The 25,907-nt window shown below is 61.0% G+C and overlaps 3 protein-coding genes across 8 annotated transcripts in view; 2 read left to right on the plus strand and 1 right to left on the minus strand.

Moving 5' to 3' along the window:
* Positions 1–210: 210 nt before the first annotated feature.
* On the plus strand, positions 211–8,979 carry MYL9 (myosin light chain 9). 2 transcript variants are annotated; one of them, XM_082292777.1, is made up of 5 exons: positions 211–319; positions 1,249–1,323; positions 6,521–6,724; positions 7,789–7,950; positions 8,118–8,979. In XM_082292777.1, exons 3-5 carry the CDS (start codon positions 6,541–6,543, stop codon positions 8,288–8,290), a joined length of 519 nt encoding a protein of 172 aa, XP_082148903.1. In that variant the 5' UTR covers positions 211–319; positions 1,249–1,323; positions 6,521–6,540; the 3' UTR covers positions 8,291–8,979. The 2 variants fall into 2 exon arrangements, with proteins under 2 accessions (XP_082148903.1, XP_082148904.1); XM_082292778.1 differs by lacking the exon at positions 1,249–1,323 and having other exon boundaries at positions 237–319.
* A 5,311-nt stretch (positions 8,980–14,290) lies between these two features.
* Positions 14,291–19,307, plus strand: TGIF2 (TGFB induced factor homeobox 2; the record flags this gene model as incomplete). Its single annotated transcript, XM_082292722.1, has 3 exons — positions 14,291–14,324; positions 15,138–15,373; positions 18,762–19,307. The coding sequence occupies 3 exons, from the start codon at positions 14,291–14,293 to the stop codon at positions 19,305–19,307; spliced, it is 816 nt and encodes a 271-aa protein (XP_082148848.1).
* A 4,704-nt stretch (positions 19,308–24,011) lies between these two features.
* DLGAP4 (DLG associated protein 4) overlaps positions 24,012–25,907 on the minus strand; it is a gene marked incomplete at its 5' end in the record, with an annotated part of 62,501 nt that continues 60,605 nt past the window's right edge. For all 5 annotated transcript variants that reach the window (XM_082292588.1, XM_082292586.1, XM_082292589.1 and 2 more), the window contains one exon: positions 24,012–25,648. In XM_082292588.1, coding sequence (XP_082148714.1) covers positions 25,433–25,648 — 216 coding nt within the window. In that variant the 3' untranslated portion in view covers positions 24,012–25,432. The remainder of the gene's footprint in view (positions 25,649–25,907) is intronic.

The raw sequence follows: 25,907 nt of genomic DNA on the forward strand, positions 1-25,907 counted from the left end.
TGCCCGCGGCTCCGCAGGGCGCGGCATCCCCGGTGCCGCCGGGCGCTGCGCATCCCCCGCGGGACGGGGGGCACGCGTGGGCCGCTCCTTACGTCTATATAAGGCCGTCCCGCCGCCCCGGCCCCGCCGCCCCGGCCCCGCCGCATTCTTCTGCCTTGTATGGGCCGGGCCGGGCCGGGCCGGGCCGGGGCGGGCCGGGACCCTGAGCCCGCCCGCCCCGCGGAGCCGCGTCCCGCAGAGCCCGCAGCTCCCGCAGCTCCCGCAGAGCCCGCAGAGCCCGCAGCTCCCGCAGCTCCCGCAGCTCCCCGCTCCGGGACAGGTGAGGCGGCGCCGCAGGGACCCGCCCCGGGACGGGAACGAGCGGCCGCGGGGGGACACGGGCGGCCCGGGAGGGATGGAGCGGGAGGGATGGAGCCGAGGGGAGCAGGGCGAACAGCCCCGACCGTCCCGGGAGAGCAGGGGGAGTTGGCCCGGCTGCCTCGGGGAGCAGAGGGAGGCAGCCCCACCGTCGCTCCACCTCTGCGGTGCTGGTGCCAGTGCCGGTGCCGGGGTCAGGCCTGGGGACGGGGCGAGGTGGCAGGCGGATGCCCGGCGTGCCCTGCCGGGCATCCTGTACTCGGGCAGCCTCTTGCCAGGCCCAGCAGGAATGTCCCGGTAAGGGCAGGCGAGGATTGCTCCTGAGCCAAGCTGTGGGTAACTGTCTGCAGTGCCTTGGAGCTGGGACATCCTGGCTTCCCCGGGAGCGCAGAGCTGCAGGAGAGAATCCTGCTGCCCGTAGCTTCACCCACCTCCTGATCTTTCAGACTGTTCCAGTCTGGAACATCTGCTTTTGCTCCAAGTCCTTTTGCTGATGACCACAGCCAAGATCCAGATGCATGCGTGATACTTCAGATATCTCCCCGGTGACCTGGGAGCAACTTCAGGCAATAAACTTCTGTAAGGCAGAAAAACTTTATTTAGCTCATTTCCTTCAGCCTTAAGCACAGAGGGATGTTGTGTTTTGTTTAGTCTTTCCCATGAAAACTTGAGGTCCTCTTGGCTTCCCTCCCAGCGTGCCCTTTTGGTACAAAATGTTTCGACTGTGATAAAAGCCAGGGAAGCTCTAAAACATGGATGTGTAGGAGAAGGCGGTGGCCGGAGCTGAATTCTTTGGAGTGGAACATCCGCAAGTGTCAACAACCACCGCTGCTGACCAAAGATGGTCGGGTTCCTTCAGTCGCTGGAATTCTTTTCCTCTCTCCCTGGCAGGCTCTTTGCGTTTGTAGGAGGAGTTTGCGGTCACCTCCCCCCTCCGAGGCGCTGCGGCCACATTCCCCCGCCGAGGTGAGCCCCTTAATTCCCCTGGGAAAACAGCAAACCCCGGCCAGGGCACGTTATGCTGATTGCCCGAGGCCATGAAGACCTTGTGCCGGTGGTCCATGTCCCAGCCTCCCCGGGCATCGGAAGGTGCTGGGTGCTTGGCACACCGAGGGTGTCTGTGCCAGGGCTCCTCGTGGAAGGCTGCAGAACTTGTGCTTTGGAAGGGTTTGCGTGGGTCATATGGTGAGGTCCTTGTCTCCTAAACTTGGTGGGAAGCATCTAGTCCAGAAACCATCTGCTGAGCTTGCAGCCCCGCAGCTGTGCGTGGGCCTGGCCAGGTCCCCAGTGTCCGGTGGAAGCTGGGGGAGGGCTGGGATGAACTCTGCGTCCCCGGGGTCGCTGCACACTTTGCTCTGGCTGCCTGATGCTGCCCTGCTCCTTCCTCCCTGGCATCTGTGCTGGTGGCTGTTGCTGGACTGGAGACACAGCCCAGGGCTCGGGTTCTGCTTTCCTCTCACCTCCAGGCTCCCTTTCCCATCTCCAATAAGGCCATAAAAGGAGCAGAAGGGCAGCCGCCTCCATTCCTGCAGTGCCGAGTGGGCTGCTCCTCCCGCAGCTCCCGGTGCCTCTGGCTGGCAGTGGGGCTCCCCTGGCACCAGAAACCCGCGTTGGTGAAGCTGAGCAGTGCCACATCCCGCGGGCATCCTGAGCAGGGCTGTGCTGGAGGAAAGGGATGGTTTAACAACAAATGAAGCAGGGAAGGTGAGCTGCTCCCTGCTCCCTCCTCCAGCGTGACACCCCGTGCTGCGGAGCAGCCCTGGGGCTGGGAGAGGAGCCTGTGGATGGCAGAGCTTTGCGGGTGGAACGATGTCCCGGCTGCTGCACTGCCCTGCAGCCTCCTGTGCCACCTCACCCTGCTGGCCCTAGTGCCACCCTGGAGGAGGGGTGGGACCTGCTGCCTGTGCGGGGCTGCCGGGTGGCCGCGTGTGGTGGGGGGCCAGTGCTTGCCCACCAGTGAACGTGGCTGCTTCATGCTCGCTGGTACTCACAGCTCACTCTGGGAAGTGGCTCTGGGCAGAGGTTTAACCACAGTCCCCATGAGGAGCCAATGTTTGCCCTGCAGGAATATCCCTCGGGACAGCCCAGGCTGTTGGAATCGCTCTTTCCCTCCCTGGCCCAAAGCATCCAGCAGACGTACATCGTGCCCCTCGCTGCCAGGGTCTGGTGGAGGAGCTGCTGGAGCAGATGTCCCTGCCCGGCTGTGCCAGGGATGGCAGGGCAGCCCCACTGCAGCCTCGTCAGCACTTCCAGAGGTGGCTCCTGCTGGAGCAGCTTCTGAGGAGCCACCCTTGGGAAACCCTTGGTAGCATATCCCGGGAGATCATAGCTGCTGGATACATGTGAACACCTCGGGGACGGGGATAGGCTGCTGCCTGTGCCAGAGGAGCTGCCCTGTCCCCTGCCTGCCACTCCTCCTTCGTGCCACCCATCCTGTCGCAGCCCCCTCAGCCCAGCAGTGAGCTCCCGCTGGGAGAGTGAGCTGGAGCAGCACAGGAGGAGCTGCAGGGGGGGGTGGAAGCAGGCAGGAGGGAGAAGGACGGGGCTGGGGCTGCCCTGGCAGCACTGCCATGTCCCTTTGGCTTGTCCCACCCTCCCCAGCACAGCCAGGAAGCAGCACCAGGAAGGAGTTGCTTGCTTGGTTTTTACCAAGGAGGAAACACATGGCAGTTTATATTTCTGATAACAGTGGGTCCTTTCCTCTTTCAAACTAAACTATTTACTAATTTATGAACTCTTTAGGTCAGCCCCATGGTCCCTTGGGTCTGGCTCTCAGGTGGGGGAGGCACAAGCCCAGTGGGAGATCATTTTGCCTCCACTGCAGAAGGCTGGGAGATTGTTTTGGCAGGAGCAGTGGCAGAAGGACAAGGGAATGAGGGCAGCTGGTGAGCTGGGGACCAGATCAGTGTGTGACTGTCACAGTGTCACCCAGCACTGACCTCCTTGGCTCTGCTGCCCAGGATCCACAGTTCCTGGGCTGGAGCAGTGCTGGGATGGGCCTTTCAGCGGGCGGTGCCAGCAGCAGGACCGGTGTCCGTGAGTCTCCCTCTTGCTGAGGAGGAAGCTGGAGGTTTGGTGGCTGCACCACTTGTCTGAGCCAAGTCCACCCCAGCATGCAGGGCAGGATGGCCAGGCATTCCCTGCAGTGCTCTGGGAGCTGGGTTTCTGGGAATCCCAGAAAGCATGGCTTCGAGGACCGGGGCAGCGTGGCCATCAAGCCCTTGTGCAGAGCAGGGACTGCTTGAGCTGAATCAGGTCTTGCTGCGGATCCCTGCACAAAATCCATGCACAGAATCCATGCACAGGAACCTTTCCCCACACTGACCCAAAAATCTCTTCCCAAGTCCCAGGCAGCCCAAGGCAGCTGTCAAACAGCAGAGGTGAAACGACTGAGCTGGACCTTGGGACTGAGCATCTTTCCAGGGCACATTCTGGATCAAACTGCAGATCCATGTGCTGTCAAAATCGTACTTAATGCTGCTAAGGAGCACTGTCTCTGTGGAGAGGCTGCCAAGCCATGCTGCTGCTGGTCACAGTCAGGGCAGGGTAAATATTTGGATAGTATTAATTCATGCAGTGAGAGCAAAACTCCTGCTTATTTCTATAGTCTTCTGCTAATAATTCTGCTAATAATTTGATGTGCTTTGAAAGCTGAGCCCAGTGGCATGGGCCAGCAGCAGAACTTTTATTTCTGGCTCTGACTCGGCCTGGTGGAGTTGTGGTGTTGAACTGAGCCGAGGGATGTCAGCAGCACACGCTGCCTGGGGTGTCACTGCTGCTTGGCAGGGCATGCAGAGCGGGGCTGACCTGCTGCAAAGAGCTCTGTGGTGCTGGAGGAAGCAGCAGGCAGAGATGGACTGGGGGGATGAGGTCTCCTGCTCACCCAGTGTGGGCACAGCTGGGCTCCCCAGTCCTGCTGCTCCCCTTGGCTGGCTGATGACAAACATCTCTTTCCTGGGGACTGGGAAAGGATGGAGGGTTCGGGGGATGTGGGAGGATTTGGTGGCTGCTGTCAGGTGCTGGGCTTGGCACAAAGGAGGGAGCTGAGGGAGGTGTGGATTCCATCCTGGAATGGGGGGCATGTGGGGGATGAGGGAGGACTCCTGGGGACATGGGGGATGTCCCCTGCAGATGAAGGGCCTTGCTTGGACTTGGTGGGTGCTCCCACAGTGGGATGAGAGCGTTCTCAGGGTGTGGGAAGAGTGCCCAGCCCCCTCTGAGCTTGGCTGGTCACCATGGTGTGTTGGGCTGTGATTTGGCACTGTGTGATGCCCCTGGAATGTCCTTCCAGCACAGCCCAGCTCTGGGAATCTGGAGACCACAGCAGGCTGAGGACCAGGCTGGTGGTCCCCTACCCCAGCCTCTGCCTCTGCTACCCCTTGAGAGAATGATAGCAGGAGGGGAAGGAGAGACCTGGAGAGTGGTTCTGGTGTGGGGAGGGCAGGGGAAGGCTCTTTGAAGGCTGTTTGCTCTGCTCTGGTCCATGCCAGCAGCAGAGGATGTTCCCCAAGACCCCGTGGTCCCCCTGGGGTCAGCACTAAGGACCCAGCTGGGAAGCAGATCCCAGAGCAGCCCAGTCAGGGTGTCCAGCCCAGCAGGGACAGTCCTGGCCTGCAGCTCACTGGGGTGTGTGTCCATGAGATAGGATGTGGCTCCTGGATTGCTCCATCCCAAGGGCACTGATGAGGAGCTGAGGTCCTGCTGCCCACCAGGCACGGGGCACACAGAGCACAGGACTGACACTCTGCTCTTCCACCACAGAATCCCTTCAGGGCCCGTTCATTTGCCATTGCCCCTGCAGCTGCTCCCCAAGCCGGGCGCTGGCCTGGAGGAGGCCCAGGGCTGTGTGTGAGGGAGGAATGGCTGCGGCACAAACACGAGGGCTCGGAGCAGTGTCCCTTCCCTGGGCTGACCTCAGGCCAGCCTGTCCCATAGGCCAAGCTGGGCTTTGCTGCCATCCTGCTGGGCTAAGCCTGGCAGGATTCCCCTGGGAGAAACCTGAGCATCCTCCTGTCAGGCAGCGTGGTGGGCATGTTGAGCTCCCATGGAGCAGGGTGTCCCAAACCCTGGCTGCACCCCCACTCTGCCAGCGTGGGGATGCCACCGACCCCCTGCTCGGAGACTGAGGGGGCCTGGATGCCATCCCGGGGTGGGAGTGGGCTCTCTGCTCCAGCCCTTTTCCTGCTGGGGGCCCCAGTTCTGGCTGGGCACAGGAATCCCCACCTTGGAACAACCAGGTTTTCCTGCTGTCGTCCTGCCTCGGTGGTGCTTGGGGTCCGCGTGGTCCCTGTGCCATTCCCCATGGGACACACACTGCCCCAGCTGTGTCCCCAAAGGTGGGCCTGTCCCACTGCTGCCCCCCTTCTCCTGGCATTCGTCAGCACCATCCTCAGTGCCCCGTAGCCCTGGGGCTGCTTGGCTCCTCTCCCGGCTCTGCAGCCCGCTGAGGCCAGTGGTCCCCTCTCTCCTCTGCCTCGGGGCCCTTCCCATGGGCTCCCCAGGCAGGGTGGGGGGCACCTGGACAGGGAGGGCAGCGGCAAGAGGTCTTTGACCCACTGGGAGGTGGGATGGATGGATGGATGGACAGACAGATGGAGGGGCATGGGAAGCAGTGGTATGTGAGGAATGTGCCTGGAGCAGATAACCCCTCCCTGCTGGCTGCTGGGTGCTGGGGCTGCTTCTGTGCCACAGCATGGAGGGTGCGAGGCTGACCCACCACCTGGCAGCTGGGCTGGGCCTGGGAGAGCCTGCCAGAGCAAGGGGAGGCTGGAGGGGCATGGCCACAGTGCCTGAAGTGTTGAGACATCCATCCCCATGTCCCCGGGACTGGCACCCAGCCCCGTGCTGGGCTGAGCATCTCTCCCTGTGCCCAGACATGCAGAGAGGACAGGCAGTGAGTGGGTTTGGAGGCTGCCTGCAGCCCCTGGGGGACAGTCCTGGGGAAGGGGAGCCAGTGAGCACTGCCTGCTCCGTGACTGCCCACGGAACTCGTCAGAGCTCAAGTCCTGCCCGTCCCCATGTCTGACCCTGTGACCACCTCATCTCCCTGTGTTGCCGAAGTGTGTGACAGCTGGGGAAACTGAGGCACAGGACTGGAGGTGCCAGGGGCAGTGTGTCCCTGCCCTGGCCCCCCAGCTCAGCCTCCTGATGCTCCTGCCCCCAGGTAGCCCCCCAGCCACCAAGATGTCCAGCAAACGTGCCAAAGCCAAGACCACCAAAAAGCGCCCCCAGCGCGCCACCTCCAACGTCTTCGCCATGTTCGACCAGTCACAGATCCAGGAGTTCAAGGAGGCCTTCAACATGATCGACCAGAACCGTGATGGCTTCATCGACAAGGAGGATCTGCACGACATGCTGGCTTCCCTCGGTGAGGACACTCTGCCCTCATGCCCCATGGGCCCCTCTGCCCCCAAGGAGCACCTCGGCAGCGAGGAGAGCTGCAGGGTGACCTCGTGCCCATGCCCAGTGCTGGACAGTGGCTGTGCTGGGATGCCTCAAAGCCTGGGGGAGGATTTCTCTGCTCCACCAGCTGAGCACAGAAGGGGTGTTTGTGAGGCATCCAAGGGCAGGCAGCAGCTCTGTGTGCTGCTCACAGGCGCACTCAGGAGAAGGGAAGAGACCCTCAGGGCTGGAGAAGCTCTGCCCTGGGAGCAGCCACCAGCTGCAGCCATGGAGTGTGCGAGTAGTCTCACCCCAGAGTGTCACTGGGGCTGTCCCCTGTGGAACAAAGTCCTCCTGTTGCTCTCAGCTGGGGTGACACAGGTTGGTCTCTGTGCTGGTGAGATACCTGGACTGGTTGAGACTTGCAGGTCTGTGCCCACTCCCTGCCCCAAGCCATTCTCCTTTGCTGCAGACCATGGCTCCCTCCTCCCACTCCCGGCAGTACCTCCACTGCGCTTTGGGAGGTCTGTCAATGATTGACCTGGCAGCCAAACCTGTTCTGGAGGTCCTGCTCGACCATGGGAGGGATCTCGCTCCTCCTGGTGAGCCAGAGCTCTGGGAGCAGAGAGGGGCCGGCGCTGGGGGCACAGACCTCAGCAGAGCAGCTAAACCATCCCCGGTGCACCTGTGGTGGGAGCAGTGCCAGGGACATCAGCAGCATGAGGCTTGTGTGAGGAGATTGCTGCCCCTCTCCTCGGAGCTGCCAGGGGAAGGAAAAGCCATTGGTTTCATTCCAATAACTGCAAATTAATAACTGCACCTCCCCCGAGGCAGAGCTTGTTCCCAGGTGTGGATGAAAGCATTGGGAGAGGTGCTGAGGGGAGAGCACTGGGCACTGCAGAAAATCCATGTTCATGGGGTGGGTGAACAAGAACCAGCAGATCAATTTGCAATGGAAAAAAGCCCTTCCAGCTGTTTGCATGGGCTGAGCCCAGGGATGGGAGCTGGGGGAGCAGGGCCCTGCATCCACCCCCTGCCTGTGTCCCGCAGGGAAGAACCCCACTGACGAGTACCTGGAGGGGATGATGAGCGAGGCACCGGGGCCCATCAACTTCACCATGTTCCTCACCATGTTTGGGGAGAAGCTGAACGGCACCGACCCCGAGGACGTGATCCGCAACGCCTTCGCCTGCTTCGACGAGGAGGCGTCAGGTAGAGCACAGCCCCTCCGCCATGCAGCCAGTCCGAGGGCTGGCCAAACCCTCGGGAACGGTCCCCAAACAGCTCCAGAGCGGGGTGTCTGTGGGACAGGTGGGGAAGGGGCCGTGCTCAGCCCTCCTCCTGCCCTCTGCCAACGCCGTCCCCTGCCCTCCTTGCAGGCTTCATCCACGAGGACCACCTGCGTGAGCTGCTGACCACCATGGGGGACAGGTTCACCGACGAGGAGGTGGATGAGATGTACCGGGAGGCGCCCATCGACAAAAAGGGCAACTTCAACTACGTGGAGTTCACCCGCATCCTGAAGCACGGGGCCAAGGACAAGGACGATTAGAGCCCAGGGCCACTCACCCCTTCTGCCTCATCCTGTGCACACCCCCTGCCCCTTGTCCCCCCTTGCTGCCCCAGATTCCTCCCAGGAAACACCTCCCAGGACCATCACTCTCCATCAGGACACGCTTGGAGGGGACACACTCCCATCACTGTGTGCCCATCCAGCCCTTCCCTCCCATCACGTCTCCCACCCACAGGCTCACCCACTGGGCCCCCCAGCCTGGCTGTGACCCCCCCCCCCCAGCAGCCATTGAACCCCTCAAAGCCACCATGCCACTGGTCCCAGGGCTGGGGTGAGCATCCCCCGCTGGTCTGCTGGGATTTGGGCTGGCTTGAGCCTGAGCAAGCCCAATTCAGGGCCATAGCACAGAGGAAAAGCATCTCTTCCTCTCCTCCCACACTCCCCTTTCAGGAAAGAACCCCCACTTTGTTCCTCCTCCCTGGCTGTTTTATGGCTTTAGAGCCTGAGATCTGAGGGATTCGGGAAGCTGAAGGGGTGTATAAAGCCTGAGGGGTGTGACAGACCTGTGCTGTGTGTGGCTCCCTCGTGACCAGTGCCGTGCTGTGCCCGGGGCTTTGGGAAGGTGGGTTTGGGCACTGCACCTCCTCACCTTGCTGTCCTTGTCAGTCAGGGCCCCTTCCAGTGGGGCAGCCTGTTTTTGAAACCAAATTGCTCTCAAATGATGTAAAGTCAGCTTGAGCATCATTTTCTGCATTAGCTGGTGGGCTGAAGCTCGTTCTGCTCGGCCCCTGTGTCGGGATGGGCTGAGACACTTGGCAAGGTGCTGACCATGCTCCCCACATCAGCTGATCCAGGGTCCCAGGGGCTTGGCTGCGGAGGGCAAGAGACAGAGAGGGTAAGAAATGGGGAGGGGGTTTGTCCCCTTGGTTTGGTTATTTGTCACCACCCTGACAGGGGTGTGGGAGCATGGGGCACTCCCACCTTGTGAAGCTGTGTTTGTAAAATGCTGCTTGGAGCCAGCCCATCTCCCTGCCCTGGAGGGAGGGATGAGATTCCAGCAATTCTTTATCCAAAAGGGGGGACAAAACTACAAACCCTGGTGAGGGCATAGTGCATGGCAGAGATGCTCCCAGTGCTGGGAAGGCTTGGGTAGGGTCTGTGGGAGCTCCATGGGCATATGCTGGGATCAGAGGCATCAGAGACTTGCCAGGCCCCAGGTGATGCTCTCTCACCTGGGAGATGATCCATGAATGAAAAGCTTCTCCTTGGTCCCAGTGCTTCTATTTTGTAGGCACTACTAACACAGGAAAAAGGAACTAAATTGTCAGATATGAAGGGCTGAACCTGTGATCTCCAGGGAGACCCCCAGGGTCAGGGCTTGTGCTCTGCAGCAGCAGCCCCAAACCAGCCCACCTCCAGCCTCGTGGGTACCAAGCTTCTTCCCTAATTCCTTGCTGTGCTAGGGAAAACCTACAGTTCTCCCACTTCCAGAGAGAATTCCCAGGCCTGAAGGCTGCTGGAGGGTGGGATGCTTTATGAAACCTCCTTCACTGGGACACCCAGCAAAGTGAACATCCCACAGACATCACTTTGGGGCAGAGGAGCTGATGCTGGAGCTGTGGAGAGATTGTCTCCTGGGGCAGCTGCATCCAGGAGTGATTTCAGTCCCCCTGACCCCAAGGGATCACCTTGTGTGACCAGCCCAGATCCTCACAGCACCAGGAGTGGGATGGACTTACTGCTGGTCCCAGCTGGGAGCTGCCACAGGCTCCAGCCTGCAGCTGTCAGAGGTGCTGCCTCAAGCAGCTCCCAAAACTGCTCGGTCTGAGCTGCCCCTTCACTGCCATGGCTGTGGTGGCACCGTGGGACTTTCAACCCTGAGGCAGCAAAGCGGAACAAATTTGTTATTGGACACTGGGGTACATGTGGGAAGAGTAAATAAACTTATTCCACTGGCTCAGGTTTCCCAGGCTGCCCCACCCCTGGAAGTGTCCAAGGTCACGTTAGACGGGACTTGGAGCGAGCTGGGATAGTGGAAGGTGTGGAGTGAGATGAGCTTTAGGGTCCTGTCCAACCCAAACCATTCTGGGATTTGATGGATCTCTGAAACCCCAGAACTATCTGGGCTCATGTGAACCTCATGAAGTTCAGCAGGGTCCTGCACCGGGGTCAGGGCAGCCCCACACCAGCACAGGCTGGGGCTGCTGGGTGGAGAGCAGCCCTCGAGAAGGACTTGGGGGTGCTGGTGGTGACAAATTGGATGTGACCCAGCCATGGGCACTGGCAGCCCAGAAAGCCAGCTGTACTTGGGCTGCATGAGAAGCAGCAGAGGCAGCAGGTGGACCAGACCTGACTCATTTCAAAGGTATTAAATAGCAGCAAAATAAAGACATTCATTTCAGAAGTGTTCGCTTGGGGCAGGAAGACACCAAGGTAGGCAAATAACCCCCTTTTGGTCAGTCTAGAAGAGCTGCTCCCAGTGCAGAAGTGTGTCCTGAGCTCGGAGGGCCCCTCCTATGTGTCAGTCTGTGCCCGTGGCTCCTGGGGCTGTCCCTGGCCCCATCCCCTCTGCGGCCTCCCCCCGGGTATTTGTCCACAGGGAGGAGATGCCCTGAGCCTGCTCTGCTCCAGGCTGGGCAGTCGCAGCTCTCTCAGCCTCTCCTCATGGCAGAGATGCTGCAGTCCCTCCATCACCTTGATGGCCCTGTGCTGGACTCTCTCCAGTCTGTCCCTGTCTCCTGTACTGGGCAGCCCAGCTCTGGGCCCAGCACTCCAGGGCTGCCCTCACTGGTGTGGAGCAGAGCGGAAGGATCCCCTCCCTCTGCCGGCTGTGACACAGCTCCCAGTGCAGCCCAGGACCCCCTGACCCCAGAGTGTTTGCTGTTCTCCAGTGCTGTGAGCTCCATCCTGGTGTCCCCACAGCTCCTCTCGCCATGTCCAGAGATGTAGGTTAGAGGAAAAGGGCACAGCAGTGCCTGCTGAGAGAGGGTCTGTCCTGCCCTACAGCCTCCAGAAAGGAAACAGAGCAGAGCTTCCCCAAGGGAAGGGGCAGGAGGAGATGGAGGGGCTGCAGTGCCCAGCTCCCAGGACCAGTCCTACTGGGGGAATCTCAGCCTGCAGCAGGTCCAGTGGCCCTGAGCAGGGAGCAGGACCTGCTGCTGGAGCAGTGGCCCCAAGGGCAGGGTGGCAGCAAACAGCCAGCACAGCCAACCACAAATCCAATTTTCCTTGCTAAAAATGCAGATTAAACATCAGAGGGTGGGCAAAGGATGGAGAGAGTCCTGTCTGGGAAGGGTCGGTACCCTGGGAGGCTGTCTGGGGATTCCATCATCCCCCTGGGGTTCCAAGCACCCCCCTGGGAGTTCCAGCTTCCCCTGGATTTCCAGAGCTTCCCCTGGGAGTTCCAGCTTCCCCTGGATTTCCAGCATCCCCCTGGGGTTCCCAGAATCCCCCTGGGTTTCCAGCATTCCCCCTCAGGCTCTTGTTGGCTGATTGTTGTTCAAATTGCTGAAGTTTAATAGTATTATCATGTCAATGGGCCTGGGCAGGGCCCAGCCTGGACGCGTTCGTGATGGGAAGGGCAGGGAGATGCACCACAGCCCCTTCCCTGGCCCCTCATCCCCGAGGCTCCTCACTCCCCATCAGCTGGGCGCTCCCCGGCTCCTGTGCCAGGCTGGGCTTGCCCAGGGATTTGGGCTCCTCCCGCGCTCCACTCTGGCACCAATGGGATTTTTCCAAAGCTGCTTCCACACAACCAGCCCGGGGACCAAAGGCGGGTAGAGGGATGCGGGGTGGGGGGGGTACTCGTGGCCCCGTGGGCGGGTGTTTGAGCCCAGGGACCATTTCCCGGTTGTATCAATTCGGTGGAAGACTAAAACAGCGTTTGCCAAAAGGTGGGAGCAAAAGTAGCCTGCTCAGGAGGACAGTCTTGCTTGGGCAGGACACAGACCCTGGGCAGCGTCCACGGGGGTGTCCGGGGGGGGTCTGGGGTGTCACACACCAGGAACGGGCTGCAGAGGGAGCAGAGTGGGCAGGATGAGCCCACCCTGCCCGCTGATGGTCCGGAGTGGGCAGGAGCCAGCCTGGCGTGAGAGGGCTGGAGGGCCAGGGGATGCTCCCTGCCCCGGGGTGGCCCTGCAGAGGGTGGGATGTGCTGCCAGGGCCCCCACACCCCACCTGTGCTTCACCAGCCCCTGCTGCCTTGGCATGAATGCAGCAGTAGCAGGTTGGGGCACAGTTCCACTCAGGTCATGGAAGATTTAGAACCAACAAAACAAATGCTTTAAGGAATTCTCCTTTTTCTTTTGCTATTTAATCCCTTATTGCACGACACAATCTGCTTTTCCCAGACCAAAAATCAACCATAAAAGAAGGTTTTTTGTAGCTTTTTTCAATACATGAAGGGATTTCCATCTTTTACCCTGCGAGCAGCAAAAAGGGAAGGGAGGGAGGGAGGGAGGGAGGGAGGGGAGCTGCAGCACAGCCTGCAGAGGTGGTGGAGCCTGGGAGGAGGGAGCTGCCTCTGAGGCAGGGTGACATCAAGCCAGGTCTTCGTGGGGAGAGGTGGAGCAGGACCCGGTGGCCCTCGGGGTGCTGTGCCCCAGCAGCACACAGGTCGCTGGGGGATGCACACGCGTGTGCTCGGCTTGGCAAGCACGAGCATGGATGTGCCCAAGACGGGGGATGGACATCCCGGGAAAGGACATCCCCAAGAGATCCCCCCCAGACAGGGGTCTCTGCGGGCAGGGCTCTGGGCTGGCTCCAGGACAGGGCCATCTTGGCTTCCCATGGTGGCACCTTCTCCATCACAGGCGCTGGGATGTGGCACCACTGCTCAGAGCAGCTCTTCTCTCTTCTTCCCACTGATGAAGACACCGCTCCAGGGGACCCATGATGGACACATCCCCTTGGGCCCCACTGAGCACTTGGCAGAGGGTGACAGTGCGACCCAGCCCCACATCACAGAAGGGCACAGAGCTGTGCTGGGGAAATTCCATGCTCACCACACCTTGGACCAGCAGCGCATAAATGGAGCAATTTGGTCTCCAAAACTCCAAAGGTGACCTTGGGCTCTGCTGGGATGGTGGAGAGACACAGGGAGAGCAGAAGGACTTTCAGAGACCTTGGCCAGCCTGATGGCCATGGCACAGTGATGGTTCCACCTGGTTCCTTCTCGGTCACCACCATTGCTTGGAAACACCTTCCTCTGTCACGGAGCAGTGATGTGCTGGGCTTCTGATTTCCCGTCTGGCAAGGACCAAATGAAGCACTGGTGGAACTTCAGGGTGCTCTGAGGTCCCCAGGGTTGTCACCCACACCTGCCCCTGCACCTCCTGTCCGAAGGCCTGTCCCTGTCCCCTGCCCACAGACACCAGTAACCCCTGGGGCTCAGCTACAGGATTCAACCAGGGGGAAGAAACTTGTGCAGTGCCCTGTGGGGCACCCCGGCGTGGATGCCCCTGGGTGGGAGTCCCAAGGTTGGTGTCCCCGGGTGGGTGTCCCCAGGTGAGCATCCCTGGATGGGTGTCCCTGGGCGGGTGTCTCCCGTGGGTGTCCCTGGTGGGTGTCCCTGGGGGGAATGTGCCCAGGTGGGTGTCCCCGGGACTGGTTGTCCCCATGTGGGTGCCCGTGGCTGGGTGTCCCCGAGGGTGCCCCTGTGCGGGTGCAGCTCCGCGGGGGGGGTTCCGCGGGGCCGGGCGGGTGCGGGGGCTCCGGGGCTCCCCCTGTCCCTGCTCCCTCCCGCCGGGGGCCGTGTCCGGGAGCGGGGCCGAGCCCGGGGGTGCGCCGGCGCCAGGTACCGGCCGGGACTCCGCGGGGCGGGGGGGCCCCGGTGCCCGGTGACAGCCGGGGGCGGGCGGGCTGGGGCCGGGGCCGGGGGCGGGGGGCCCGGCGAGTTCCTGCCTCCTCGGGAACAAAGGGAACTCTGTCTCGGCATCTGTCACCGCCGCCCACCCAAAACTTTCCGCCGCGCCCGGCTGCCCGCCCGCCGCCGCGGGACGGCCCCGCACCGGCCCCGGCACCGAGACCCCGGCGCGGCCCATGCGAGCGCCCAGGCGGCGGCGGCGGCCCGGGGGTGAGCGCAAAGATGGATCCCGGGGGGCGCGGGGGGAGCCTTTGTGCGGGACGGAGCGGCCGGGCCGCGCCAGCGCCGCCCGAAGTTTGCGGGAGCCGCGGGCGGGGGTCCCGCCCGCCCCCGCTGCAGCTCGGAGTTACGGCGGAGTTTGCCCGGCCGGGGATAACTCGGGGCCGGCGGCGGAGTGCGGGGCCGGGGCCGCTCTCCGGCCCCTCTCTCCCCCCGCCGCCCGGGGCCCGCGGCTGCCGCTGCCCCGCTTTGTGTCCGCGGCCCCGGCCCCTCGCTGCCTGTTGCGGCCGGAGGGGCCACGGGCCCGACCCGCACCGCCCCGCACCGCCGGGCCCCGGCCCGCACCGCCGAGCCGAGCCCCCGGCCCGTGACAGCCGCCCCCGCCTCCATCCCCGCCGCACAATGACCCCGCGTGGTTCCTCTCCCACTCTCCAGCTCCGGCCTCTTTCTCCTGCTGAGATTGTTTTTGTTTTTAACTTCCCCTCCTCCCAACCCACCCCATGCTTGATTTTTTTTTTTTTTTTTCCCCTTTCCCGCTGCGGTCCCCCCCGAGCCCCGAGTGCCCCCGAGCCCCGTGCCGTGCGCTGGGCTACTCCGCACCCCCGGGGCTCTGTTTGCTGCCCCTGTTGTCCCGCCGGTGCCGGTCGTTTGTGTCTCCCCGGGGGTCTCTGCCTCTGGATTCCCCCCCGGCCGGGCCCAGAGGGGGTGAGACCCCCGCTGGAGGCGGGGGGAGGTCGGTGGGAGGCCCCTTCCCCTCCCCCGACCGGCCACCGCCTGATGCTCCCTTCGGTTCCCCCTCTCCAGGATTCGGCCAGGAGGGTCCCGCGGGCAGCTCCACCATGTCGGACAGTGAGCCGGGGGACGAGGACGGCGCCACATCCCCCGACCCCTCGCAGTGCAAGAGGAAGAGAAGGGGCAACCTGCCCAAGGAGTCGGTGAAGATCCTGCGGGACTGGCTGTACGAGCACCGCTTCAACGCCTACCCCTCGGAGCAGGAGAAGCTCAGCCTCTCGGGGCAGACCAGCCTCTCCGTGCTGCAGGTAGGAGCCAGCCCCCAGCCGCTGGGGACATCGCTGGGGACACTGCCACGCTGTGTGGGACAGGAGAACCCCAGTGAGGATCCCAAAGGACTGGGCAGGCTGGGATCATTTGCCACTGAAGGGTACTGAGGAGGCGAGGGAAGGGATGTTGGGGGAGGAAAGGCACCTGTGTGAAGGGGGGTCTCTTTGGGGAGCCGTCTGAGCCCTGGGGACCAGCTCTGCTGGAGCAGAGCATTCTGGCCAGCCAGAAGGTGGAGGGACTGGAGTGGGAGCAGGCTGAATTCCCTGTTGTCAGTAAAAGCTGCACAGGTGGGAGGGTTTTGGGAGATGCTACTTTATCCTGTACTCCTGAACACCCCCAGCAGAGGCCAGGATGACCACCCCCTGCACACAGAGCTGGGCAGAGGACAGCCCTGGGGCTGGGCAGGGCCAGGAGTTAGACTTGATGATCTTTGTGGATCCCTTCCAGCTCAGGGTCTTCTGTGATTTTAACCAGAACAGAGAGGCTGGGCTGGGCTTTGGGCCCTGTGGGCTGGTAAGTGCTGGCTGGCCCCTGGTCCCAGTTACACCAGCTGCATTAAGGGGAGCCCAGCTGGGGACTCCTGTCCAGGAGTCTCCCTGTCCTGCTGCTGGCTGTGGGCTGATGTTCTCCATGTGGCACCATGGCACAGGAGCCCTGGGCAGCAGGGGGGATGAGCAGCGCTCGTCCTTCCTGCGCTGGCGCGCTCCCTGCCTGTGCTCAGGGTGTCTGGGAGGGCCTGCCTGTCGCTGCTGTCCCTGTGCTCCCTGCACAGGCCTGCTGCCCCGGGCCCCATCCCCCTCTCCCAGCCTGACAGGGTGTGGGCTTCACTCTGTTCTCTGCTTCTGGGGTGCAGTGGGGTGCAGGGCAGTGGGTTTGCTCCTCTCCTGGAGCTTCCTCTGTACCTCTCGCTCCTGTCCCTGTGGCTCAGCACAGTCCTGGCCAGCCCAGACACCGAGTGTGGACTGGGGCTGTCTGCTTCCCCTCTTCCTGGCCAGCAAGGCAAACCTGCTCTTCCATTCTAATGTGTTTCTGGAAGTGTTGGCTGTGCCACAGGTGTGTGTCTGGCAGCTGCTCCTGGACAGGCTGGAGCTCCTGGACAGCCTAAAGGCTGAGTGTCAGGGTAGCAGCGACGGGCTTGGGGCTGTGGGAACTGGACTTGTCCTGGCCCAGGTTGGCATGACAGTGCCTGGCACACGGGGGTTGCCCAAGGGCTCTGGTGGGACTGGCAGGTGCCTGGCTGTCGGTGCCCTGAGCCCCATGGGACTCAGGAGGAGGCTGGCACATGGGTGGGCTTTTGCTGAGGTGTGGCCTTGCTGTGTGCCAGCTGTTGTTTGCTCCAGGTGACCCCCACAGCCAGTGTGTGGCCCCTGTTCCCCCCAGGCAGGGGGTCCCAGCCCAATGGGTGGCATTTCCCAGTGCCATCCGAGACCGGGATTTCTGCCAGTCTGAAGGGATGCTGCAGGAATCCATGGGGATGCTCCCTCTGCCTGTTGGGGTGGAGGAGTGGGACACCCCATGGTGTGGCTGTGGGTTTCAGTCTGTGGTGCTGATCTGACCCCTCCAAAAAGCCTCTGGAACGCGGGGCTCTGCCACAGCCACTGGCCAACCCCCCCAGTTGTTTCTTTGTGCACCCCCCTGCCCGCTCCAGTGGCCTGGGGAGCTGGAGCCGGGCACTGGCAGCCAGGGAGCAGGGAGAGTGGGAAGCCATGTGCCTCCCTTGCAGAAATTCCAGAGCTAAGGAAGCGGCACCTGCTCCCACTGAGGCTTCCCGGACAGCAGCAGCTCTCCAAGCCAGTGCCCTGCTGCGGGATGGATGGGCTTTTCCTCCCTGTGAGGGGATGCTGCTCCCGCAGTGCTGGGGGGACAGATGCTGCCCAAAGGGACAGAGTGGGGTGTGCTGGTGGGGGGGAAGGGATGGCCGTGATTAAAGATCAATAAACTGCTTCAGAGGCAGAGCATGTCCCAGCTCTGTGACAGTGCCTGCTGTCACAGGGGCTGCGTGTGCCCGTCTCTGTGCCGTGTTCTCCAGTGGGAAGTGAATGCTGGAAGGAGCATGGTGGTGGGGACAGGCAGGATTTTGGGGGGTTCTCAGCACTGAGGAGTTGGGCTTTTTGTTGGGAGTCCATCTCTCTGGTTGGGGATCACAGTGGTGGATGGCCGTGGGATCACAGGATCATGTCAAGGGGGCCCAGCTGAGGCTTGCAAGGGAGGGGGTTTGGAACAGAAAAGGGAGTAAGACTGGTGTATTTGAGGGTTTTAATGCCAAATATTGTCTTAAAGACAAAAAAACGACAACTGACATCTTGCTGTGATTGAAGTTGTGGCAAGTTCTCTCTCCCTGGGGGAAATATTTTCCATAGCTGTTGATTTAGGAAAGATCAGGCATTTTTTCCCCCCTGATTTATTCTCTTCTAATTGTTTTCTAGGAAGACGAGACTAATTTTAATGTAGCATTTTATATAAAGATGCTGAAACAATCCATGGCCAAGGCTCAATAATGGCAAAGGGCTGCCAGACGTGCAGCCTCTGTGCTGTGCAGATGTTTCGGGGAGCCTTTAGCATGAGCTGTGACCCAGCTCATGGGCAGAGGCACGGGGAGATGTCTGTGCTACCCTGTTCCCAGCCCTGTTAGGGGCTGAGGGGCTGCAGCTCCATCACCTGATGGTTTCTAGGGTTTTCCATCCGTGCTGCTCTCCTGCCATCCATCTGCTCTGGCAGCCTCAGTGCTCCCATTCGGGTTGGCAGCGTGTTGACACCAGCAGCAGCGTGGAAACAGGGCTGAGCCCTAGGATGGGTCACCTGGAGAAGGAAAAACTGTCCCGAGCCTGGGGACCTGCAGGATGGGCTCCGAGCCGGCTGTATGCAATGCCACGGCCTCTGGCTGGGGAATGGCAGGAGCTGTGCTGTACCCGCCTGCAGCTGGGACCTTGGGGCTGCACTGGGGGACAGCACTGAGCCCCTCCTTCCCTGGGGGCAGCTCTGCTCAGGAGCCACCGCAGCTCCCGGGGCTCCGGGCAGTGGTGCTCTGGCTCGGGGGCGGCTTGGCCCCAGCAGCCCAGGCTGTGCCCGTTCCTGTGCTGCGATGGAGAGCGGGAGCTGTGGGGCACAGTCCCGCAGCAGGGCTGCCAGGGCGGGGGGTAGCCGGGACAGCGCGCAGGGAGGAAGGGGCTGCCCCGGGCAGGCGGTGCCAGGCAGGAAGCAGCCGGTGTTGGGGTTTCCGTGGGTGCCAGCACTAGTTGTGCCCCTCTGGAGCCCCACGGGAAGGAGGTGCAGGGCTGAGGGGGGACCTGTGGTAGTCGGGGTGTGTGGGAGCTGCTGCCGGTTCGCTCTGGGGCTGCAGCCCCCGCTGACCCTCTCTCCTCGCAGATCTGCAACTGGTTCATCAACGCGCGGCGGCGGCTGCTCCCGGACATGCTGCGCAAGGACGGCAAGGACCCCAACCAGTTCACCATCTCCCGCCGCGGGGGCAAGGCCGGCGACGTGGCCGTGCCGCGGGGCGCCGCCGCCGGCTCCGGGCTGCTCGTGGTGCCGCCCGTGGCGGCCGCGGGCTCCTCCAAGGTGCTGTCGGTGCCGGTGTGCCCTCAGGTACTGTGCCACCCGGCGCTGGCCGTGGTGAGCGCCCACAGCCCCGAGTGGGAGAAGCCCCCCGGGCCCGAGGCCGTGCCCAGGGCGGGCGCGGGGCCCGGCGGCAGCACCCTGACCCTGCTGGCGCGGGCCGAGGCGGGCAGCCCCACGCCCGGACTCTTCAACACGCCGCCCCCGACGCCCCCCGAGCTCTTCGGGGACGACTTCAGCAGCTTCCAGCTGCTGGTGGAGGTGGCCCTGCAGAAGGCGGCCGAGCTGGAGCGGCAGCGGCAGGGGGGGCAGCTGCCCCTGGCGCCGCACACCGAGCCCCCCGGAGCCTCCAAATAACGCCGGGCCGGGCCCCGCAGTGCCCTTCCCCGGGGGGGCCCGACCCTCCCGGCCTCTGCCTCACCCCCACAGCCCATCCCAAGAGCGGCCTCCTGCCTCCCGGCCGCTCCGGTCTCTCTCGGCAGCCAAGGCGGCAGAGGAAGGGCCGGCCCGGCCCGCCACCCTCCTGCCGGGAGATGCCCTGGCTGCCGAGGACGCTGCCCCGGCTGTGCCCGGGACCGTCGTGACCGGAGCTCGGCGCTGGCCGGAGCGGGCACTGGAGCTCCCCTGGAAAACCTGCTGATCTCTTCCTCTCCTGCGAACAAGGCTCCAGCCAGCGCCGTTTCCTCAGGGAGACAGAGAGAACCTGTTTTTTTAACGCTGGCGTCTATTTTAAGGACTGTGGATGATGAGCTTTGTCTCCCAAATCTCTGATCTCTTCTCCCTTTCCCCCCCGTCCCCCCCCTTTTGTTTTTGGGGGGCCTTTCTGTTTCCCGGTGCTGGCCAGGGGCCCTACCTTGCCCAGGGAAGGGCAAAGGACAGATGAACTGGAAACATGGAGTCTGTGGCATTTTATCATGGAAAAAATAGAACCCTCCTCTTCCTTTTTAGGTTGTTCTGGATGCTGCCAGTAGAAATCTCTATGGTGCTGTTTAGAAAGTTTTTTGTTGAAACATTTTCCCTTTAATTGTGATTTGTTACATGATTATTACATTTTTTTTTCTGTTTTCTTTCTTTCTTTCTTTCTTTTTTTTTTTTTTTTTAATCTATAAGCATTTCCACAACTTCCCCATGTTCCCCTCGAATTCATGCTGAATGTGTGCATGCTGTGCCCAGAGCAGTGAGCGCGTGGCCAAGCCTGGGCAGAGCTGAGACTGTGAATTTTGTACCCAACTTCCCTTTTTTTTTTTTTTTTTTTTTTTTTTTTTTTTTTTTTTTTTTCCATAAAACCTTTGGAAAGAGGCGTGGTGCGGGCACGGCCATGTGCGTCCTGCAAGTGCAGCCGGGGGTTCCTGGGAAGCAGCGCTGGGAAGGCGCAGGATGGAGGTGTTGCTCCCGGTCCCGTCCCTCCCCGCCGCTCGCCAGTGCAGTGCTGGGGACCTCTAGTGACAAACTGGTGTGTGCTGGGAGCCGGGCCCGGGCGGGTCGGGGGCTCTGCGGCATTTTTTGGGCTCCTGGCTGGGCGTCGCTCGCTGTCCCTGGGTGCGGTGCCGCGGTCAGGCGCTGCTGTGCCCTGGAGGGTGTCAGGTAGTGACTGTGCCCTGCCCGAGGAACACCAATCCCGTGGGTAATTAGCCAGATGAGTTGATGACCAGAGGGGGTAAAGCTGCAGGACCGGGAGCTCTGCGAGGCTGGGGGAGAGCACTGGAGGCAATGGGGCTGGAAGGGAAAAACACTGATTTGGGGGACTGCTGTGCTCCCACCCCCCATTTCTTCAGAGGGAAGGTGCAGAGGAGAGGGTGCTGTGGGAAGGCTTCCCAATAATGTCACCTTGGCAGGTGCCCTGCTCAGTGCTGGGGTGGCACCAGGGCGGGTGGGTGCTTGTCATGTGCCTGTCACCAGCCCCTCTCTCACGCCCACTTCCATTTCTGTGTCCAGCCTTCTCCCTTTGACACCTTTCCAGGGAAAGTCCTGAATTTTGGGACTCCCTCTTTCACCTTGTCACCCCCCCGCAGCTCTGTCCCTTGCCCTAGGGGAGGGAGAGGTTTTTTGGTCTCCTGCTCTGGTCTTGCCCCAGTCAAACCAAAGTGGTTTCCTTCCCCCAGAGCTGTGCCTGCGCCAGGGGCTGGTGCTCCTGCCCTGGGATGGACCAGAGAGTGGGGAGGGCAGGAGTTATTGGAATTAAATTTATGGAGAAATAACAAACTACTGTAAATATCTTTTTGTTTGTTTTTTCTATTGTCAAATAAAAGTTTTTTTTAGTTTTGGTTGGTTTTTTTAAAATATGAGCTGTGTGCCAGAGTGAACTGTGTCATTTGTGGGTGCCTCACTTGATTCTCCACCACCAGGAGAAACGCCTGGGCCACCCCGGAATAGCACCTGGGTGTCCCCCACTCTCCATGGGCTGCTGGGGCTTTGTGCTTGTGGTGAGAGACGTGAGATGGGGCACGTTCCCAGGGGAGTGGGGGGCTGGAGCCAGGGCAGGGTCTGCCAGCCCAGCTCGGGGGTCTGCTCTGTGCCAGGGGGTCGCAGCTGGGGACACCACAGCTCTGCTGCCCCTTCTGCAGCCCCAGACAGCACCTCAGGGCTCCCGAGCTTCACAGAGGGGCCAATGCCCCTTCGGACCCCCAGGCAGGTCCAGCAGAACCTCGGGGACCTGCTCCCCCCACCAGAGGCCCGCGGCTCCTGGGGGCTCAGGACACGGGGCCGATGGGCGGTGTGAGGGCACAGGGGTCACGCGGGGGAGGCACCGCTCTGACCCCCCCCCACCCACCTCCATCGCCTCCCAGGGCACCAGCGGGGACTGGTGGTGCTGGGAGGGGTCCTCCAGTGGGACCCCCAGCCCTGCCCCAGCCCTGCAGCCCCCCAGGCCCTGGGCTCTGGCCTGGGCACACGGAACAGCCTCATTAATGTGACACTCTCCTGTGTCCCAGAGCGGTTTGGGCTGGAAGCACTTGGGCCCAGCCCCTTGCCATGGGCAGGGACACCTTCCAATGTCCCAGGCTGCTCCCAGCCCCAATGTCCAGCCTGGCCTTGGACACTGCCAGGGATCCAGGGGCAGCCCCAGCTGCTCTGGGCACCCTGTGCCAGGGCCTGCCCACCCTCACGGGGAGGAATTTCTTCCCAATATCCCATGTGTGTCCTTGATCTCTGTTAATGTGAAGCCATTCCCCCTTGCTGTGTCACTCCAGTCCCTTGTCCAAAGTCCCTCTCCAGCTCTCCTGGAGCCCCTTGAGGCCCCGCAAGGGGCTCTGAGGTCTCTCCGGAGCGTTCCCCTCTCCACGTTGAACACTCCCAGCTCTCCCAGCCTTTCATGCTTCCCACGCCACTGCCGACCCTGCCCCCAAAATCCGCACGAGTGGGTGGGTGAGGCTCCGGGACGCCTCCGGGGCAGCTGTCGCCCATCGCTGGGGCGGGTCCGGGCTGTGCCCAGAACAGGGCAAGGAGCGGGCAGCGCTGCGCATCCCGAGGGACCCCGACCCCCGGGCCCCACCCCCGCCTGGTCCTGCCGGGAGCTGTGTCCGGGCCGGCCCCGGGGCCAGCCGCTGCCCCGCGATGCCCGGGCAGAGGGAGCCGGAACCGGGGCCGCGGGGATTCCCGCGGGAAGCCCCGGAAAGAGCCGGGAGCGGCTCCTGGCGCTGGGAGAGCGCGGGGCTGCAGCGCCCGGCCGAGACGAGGACACCTGGACCCCGCACACGGACACAGGACGGGGCCGGGGACCGGGGACCGGGGACCGGGATACGGGATACGGGATACGGGATACGGGATACGGGATACGGGACCCGGGATAGGCACACCGCCCACGGCCGCGGGCACCGACCCGCCGGGAGCCGGGGGTGGGGCGAACGGAGGCCACGCCCACAACCGACACAAGCCCCGCCCCCTCCCCGCAGCCTCACGCCCATTCGCCGCAGCGGCACGTACTGTGCTGTGATTGGCTGACAGGGCCATCCCGGAAGTGCTTTGATACACGGCCTCACCCCCTGTATCCACTGGGGGCGGCCATTTTGTTTCACCCGCCATCTTATGGTAGGGCGCAGCCATTTTGTTAAACGTCATGCCGCTCTGTGATTGGCTGACAGCCATCTCGTGACACCACCATCCCCACGTGATCTCAGGCAGCCCCGTGATTGGCTGCCCGCGTCCTTGGGGCTCAGAATGAACAGGTGGATACAAGGTACGGAGATGAAATTATTCATAGATGTGTTTGTGTTAAATATCTGTAACAAGTACTTCTCGGATTTATAAAAGGTGTGTTTAAATATTTCTAACACATTTTTCTATGTGTGTTACACGTATTTATATGTATATGCATGTAGAATATGTAACTCTATGTATGTATGTATTTTAATATATGTAGGAGAATTTGAAATACTGTTTTAATTATAAGATATAAGCAATATTAATTAATCTTTACAGCTTTGTAAATTCACTTATATGTTAAATATATGCACATATATGTACAGAGAACATAAACATTATGGGCAGGCCCAGCCCAGGGCAGCAAGGATCGTTCCACAGCTCCATGAGCAGCAGCTGGGAGGGGTAAGTAATAAAAACAATAAGTTAACCCCCACCTTTCCTTGGTGTTCCCCCTTTCTCTGCCAGAGATCCCTCAAGCTGCATCTTTACAATCCGCCCCAAAACCCGACAGTGCAGCCCAGCAGTGTCTCTGCCCCCACGGAGTCTTGAGGTTTGGGAAAGGCCTCCAAGGGGAGCCCGGGCTGCTGCCAAAGCCCAACAGGCCCCAGGGGCCACCTGCACCGACCTTGCCAAAACCTCCAGGGCCAGGGACTCCACCCCTGCCCTGGGCAGCCCTGGCCCCCTTTCCCATGCAGGACTTTCCCCCAGTATCGAACCTGAGGCTGTTTTTCCTTGGCCCCTGGGAGCAGAGCCTGACCCCAACCTCCAGCCCCGTTTGAATCCCAGCACAGCCAAGCTTTGGGAATTCTATGGCTGGGGGCAGAGACCTCTGAGAGCGGCTTCATGGACAGCCCCAGACAGCACACAATGGGCAGCAGGCAGCATTCAGGATTTCACTTTTATTTATTTTTTGCCTTCTGGATCACCAACACTCTCACTGAAACCTCTGGGATTCCACCTCCACCCCCATGACAGTAGCACACAATCTCCCAACTTGTTCAAACATGTGAAGAGAAAAAAAAAAAAAAAAAAAATCCCCAGCGAGATCCCTCAGGATGGGACAAAAACCTTCAGTGTGAGAGGGTGGCAAAGAATCGGGGGGGTGGCAGCTCTGGCTCCCAGGAGCCAGACTGGAAAGGAGACCTACAAAGGGGAAAAAAAAAATGGGCTAAAAAATATTTAGCAATCCTTCCTCTACCCAGAGAGCAGGGAGATAAGGAAAAAATAGTCATCTGCTTACACACAGGGTATATATTTTTACACACACTTGGACACACATCTAGATATAGTACATGTAAAAATATATGCTATACATCTGCCCACCCCCGCGGCGGCGTGGGCAGGATCCGTGTGTAGGAATTACTATACAGGTACTACTAAGTGTATATGTGCATATGTACACCCCCTCCTCCTGGACACGCTGAGCCCACAGCCGGGATGCTCCCGCAGCCCCCCGCTGCAGCAGCTCCTCTCTCCAGCAGCCATCCAAGGAAAATGGTGTTGGAAGGGGAAGAGGAGGGAAATCAAAGGGATGTGGCTCGTGCTCTGGGGTCCTTCAGCTCCGCTCCTGTGCCCGGAGCAGGGTCCGGCTCTCAGGATCCCCTGCGCCAGATTTATTGCACATTTTGCTTCTGGGCTGCATTTCAACCCCACATTCCACAGCCCCGGCGTCCTCTCCCTCCAACAAGCTGAGGATACGACCCCCTGTGCCCGTCCTCCCCCACCCCAACATCCCCATCCCAAGAACACAAAGGCCAGGAAGGCTGCTGGCTGGAGAGGGCAGCAGGAATAACACACCACAGGTGTTCTCTGCGGGGACAGCGGGGTCCGGACACGGGAACCGAAGCCATGCAAAGGGTGGGAGAACGGGAGCTGGAGGAGGGAAAAATAAAGGATGAGAAGGGCAGAACAGATCTGAGGAGGAGGAAGAACACAGCATGGCAAGTGCTCAAGGCTTCGTGTTTTCTTGTCCTCTTCTTGTAAACAAGCTAATAATTCTCATGAGATAGAACAAGTAAAAAGACTGAAGTTCCAAGTCGAGGGGCTGGAGTTCCCAGGAGTCTGTCCAGTCCATTCAGCAACACCACAGCCGGGGAGAAAACGAGGGGCATTTTTTCTTTTTCTTTTTTTAAATTTTTTTTGTTTGTATTTTTTTGTGTTTTTTTTTTTGTTAAAATCTTCATTACTTAAAGCTGAGAGAGAAAAAAGCCAACTCAGGAGCCCTTTTCAAGGATGGCTCATTGTCTCTAGACTGAATAAATCACACTAGTTTCGAGAGAACCTTTTTTTTTTTTTTTTCCATTTAATGACTTATAAAAGCCGCGGGCTGGCCGTGGCCGGGCTCAGAGGCGGGTCTGGGCCTCGGGGACGTAGATCTCGATGCTGTCAGCGCTCTCGGTGGCCGAGTTCTGCCGCACGGACGCCGCGCGCTTGGCCGCCATCAGCCGCTTCCGCGCCTCCTGCCGCTGCTTGTCCGAGTCGGAGCCTTTGTCCCGGCTCAGCTGCGATTTGGACTTGGCCGGCTTCTTTGGCACTGGAGGGGGTGGTTTCTTCTCTTCCTTTAGGGAGACAGTAAGGAAAAACCCAGACCTGATATAAATGTGTGCAGCTGGGCACCAGCTCGGCCCCGGCGGGGCCTTGCGGGACAGGACTGGGATCATGTCGGGGAGAGCAGCTCTGGAGCAAGATACCCCTCAGAATCAGCTGCCCTGGTTTCTACAGTGAGCTGTTTGGCATTTCATGGAATCACAGAATGTCCTCAAATGGGAAAGGACCCACCAAAAGCATGGAATCACAGAATGGTCTGGGTTGGAGGAT

This window comes from Coloeus monedula (genome assembly GCF_965178545.1).
Source record: "Coloeus monedula genome assembly, chromosome: 17".
Taxonomy (NCBI): Eukaryota; Metazoa; Chordata; class Aves; order Passeriformes; family Corvidae; genus Coloeus; species Coloeus monedula.

Bases quoted from the DNA above. Each gene is read 5' to 3' on its own strand.
- MYL9 (XM_082292777.1), top strand. From the start codon at position 6,541: ATGTCCAGCAAACGTGCCAAAGCCAAGACCACCAAAAAGCGCCCCCAG. The intron at 6,725-7,788 runs GTGAGGACACTC...TGTGTCCCGCAG, and splicing joins CGACATGCTGGCTTCCCTCG to GGAAGAACCCCACTGACGAG. The intron at 7,951-8,117 runs GTAGAGCACAGC...CCCTCCTTGCAG, and splicing joins CTTCGACGAGGAGGCGTCAG to GCTTCATCCACGAGGACCAC.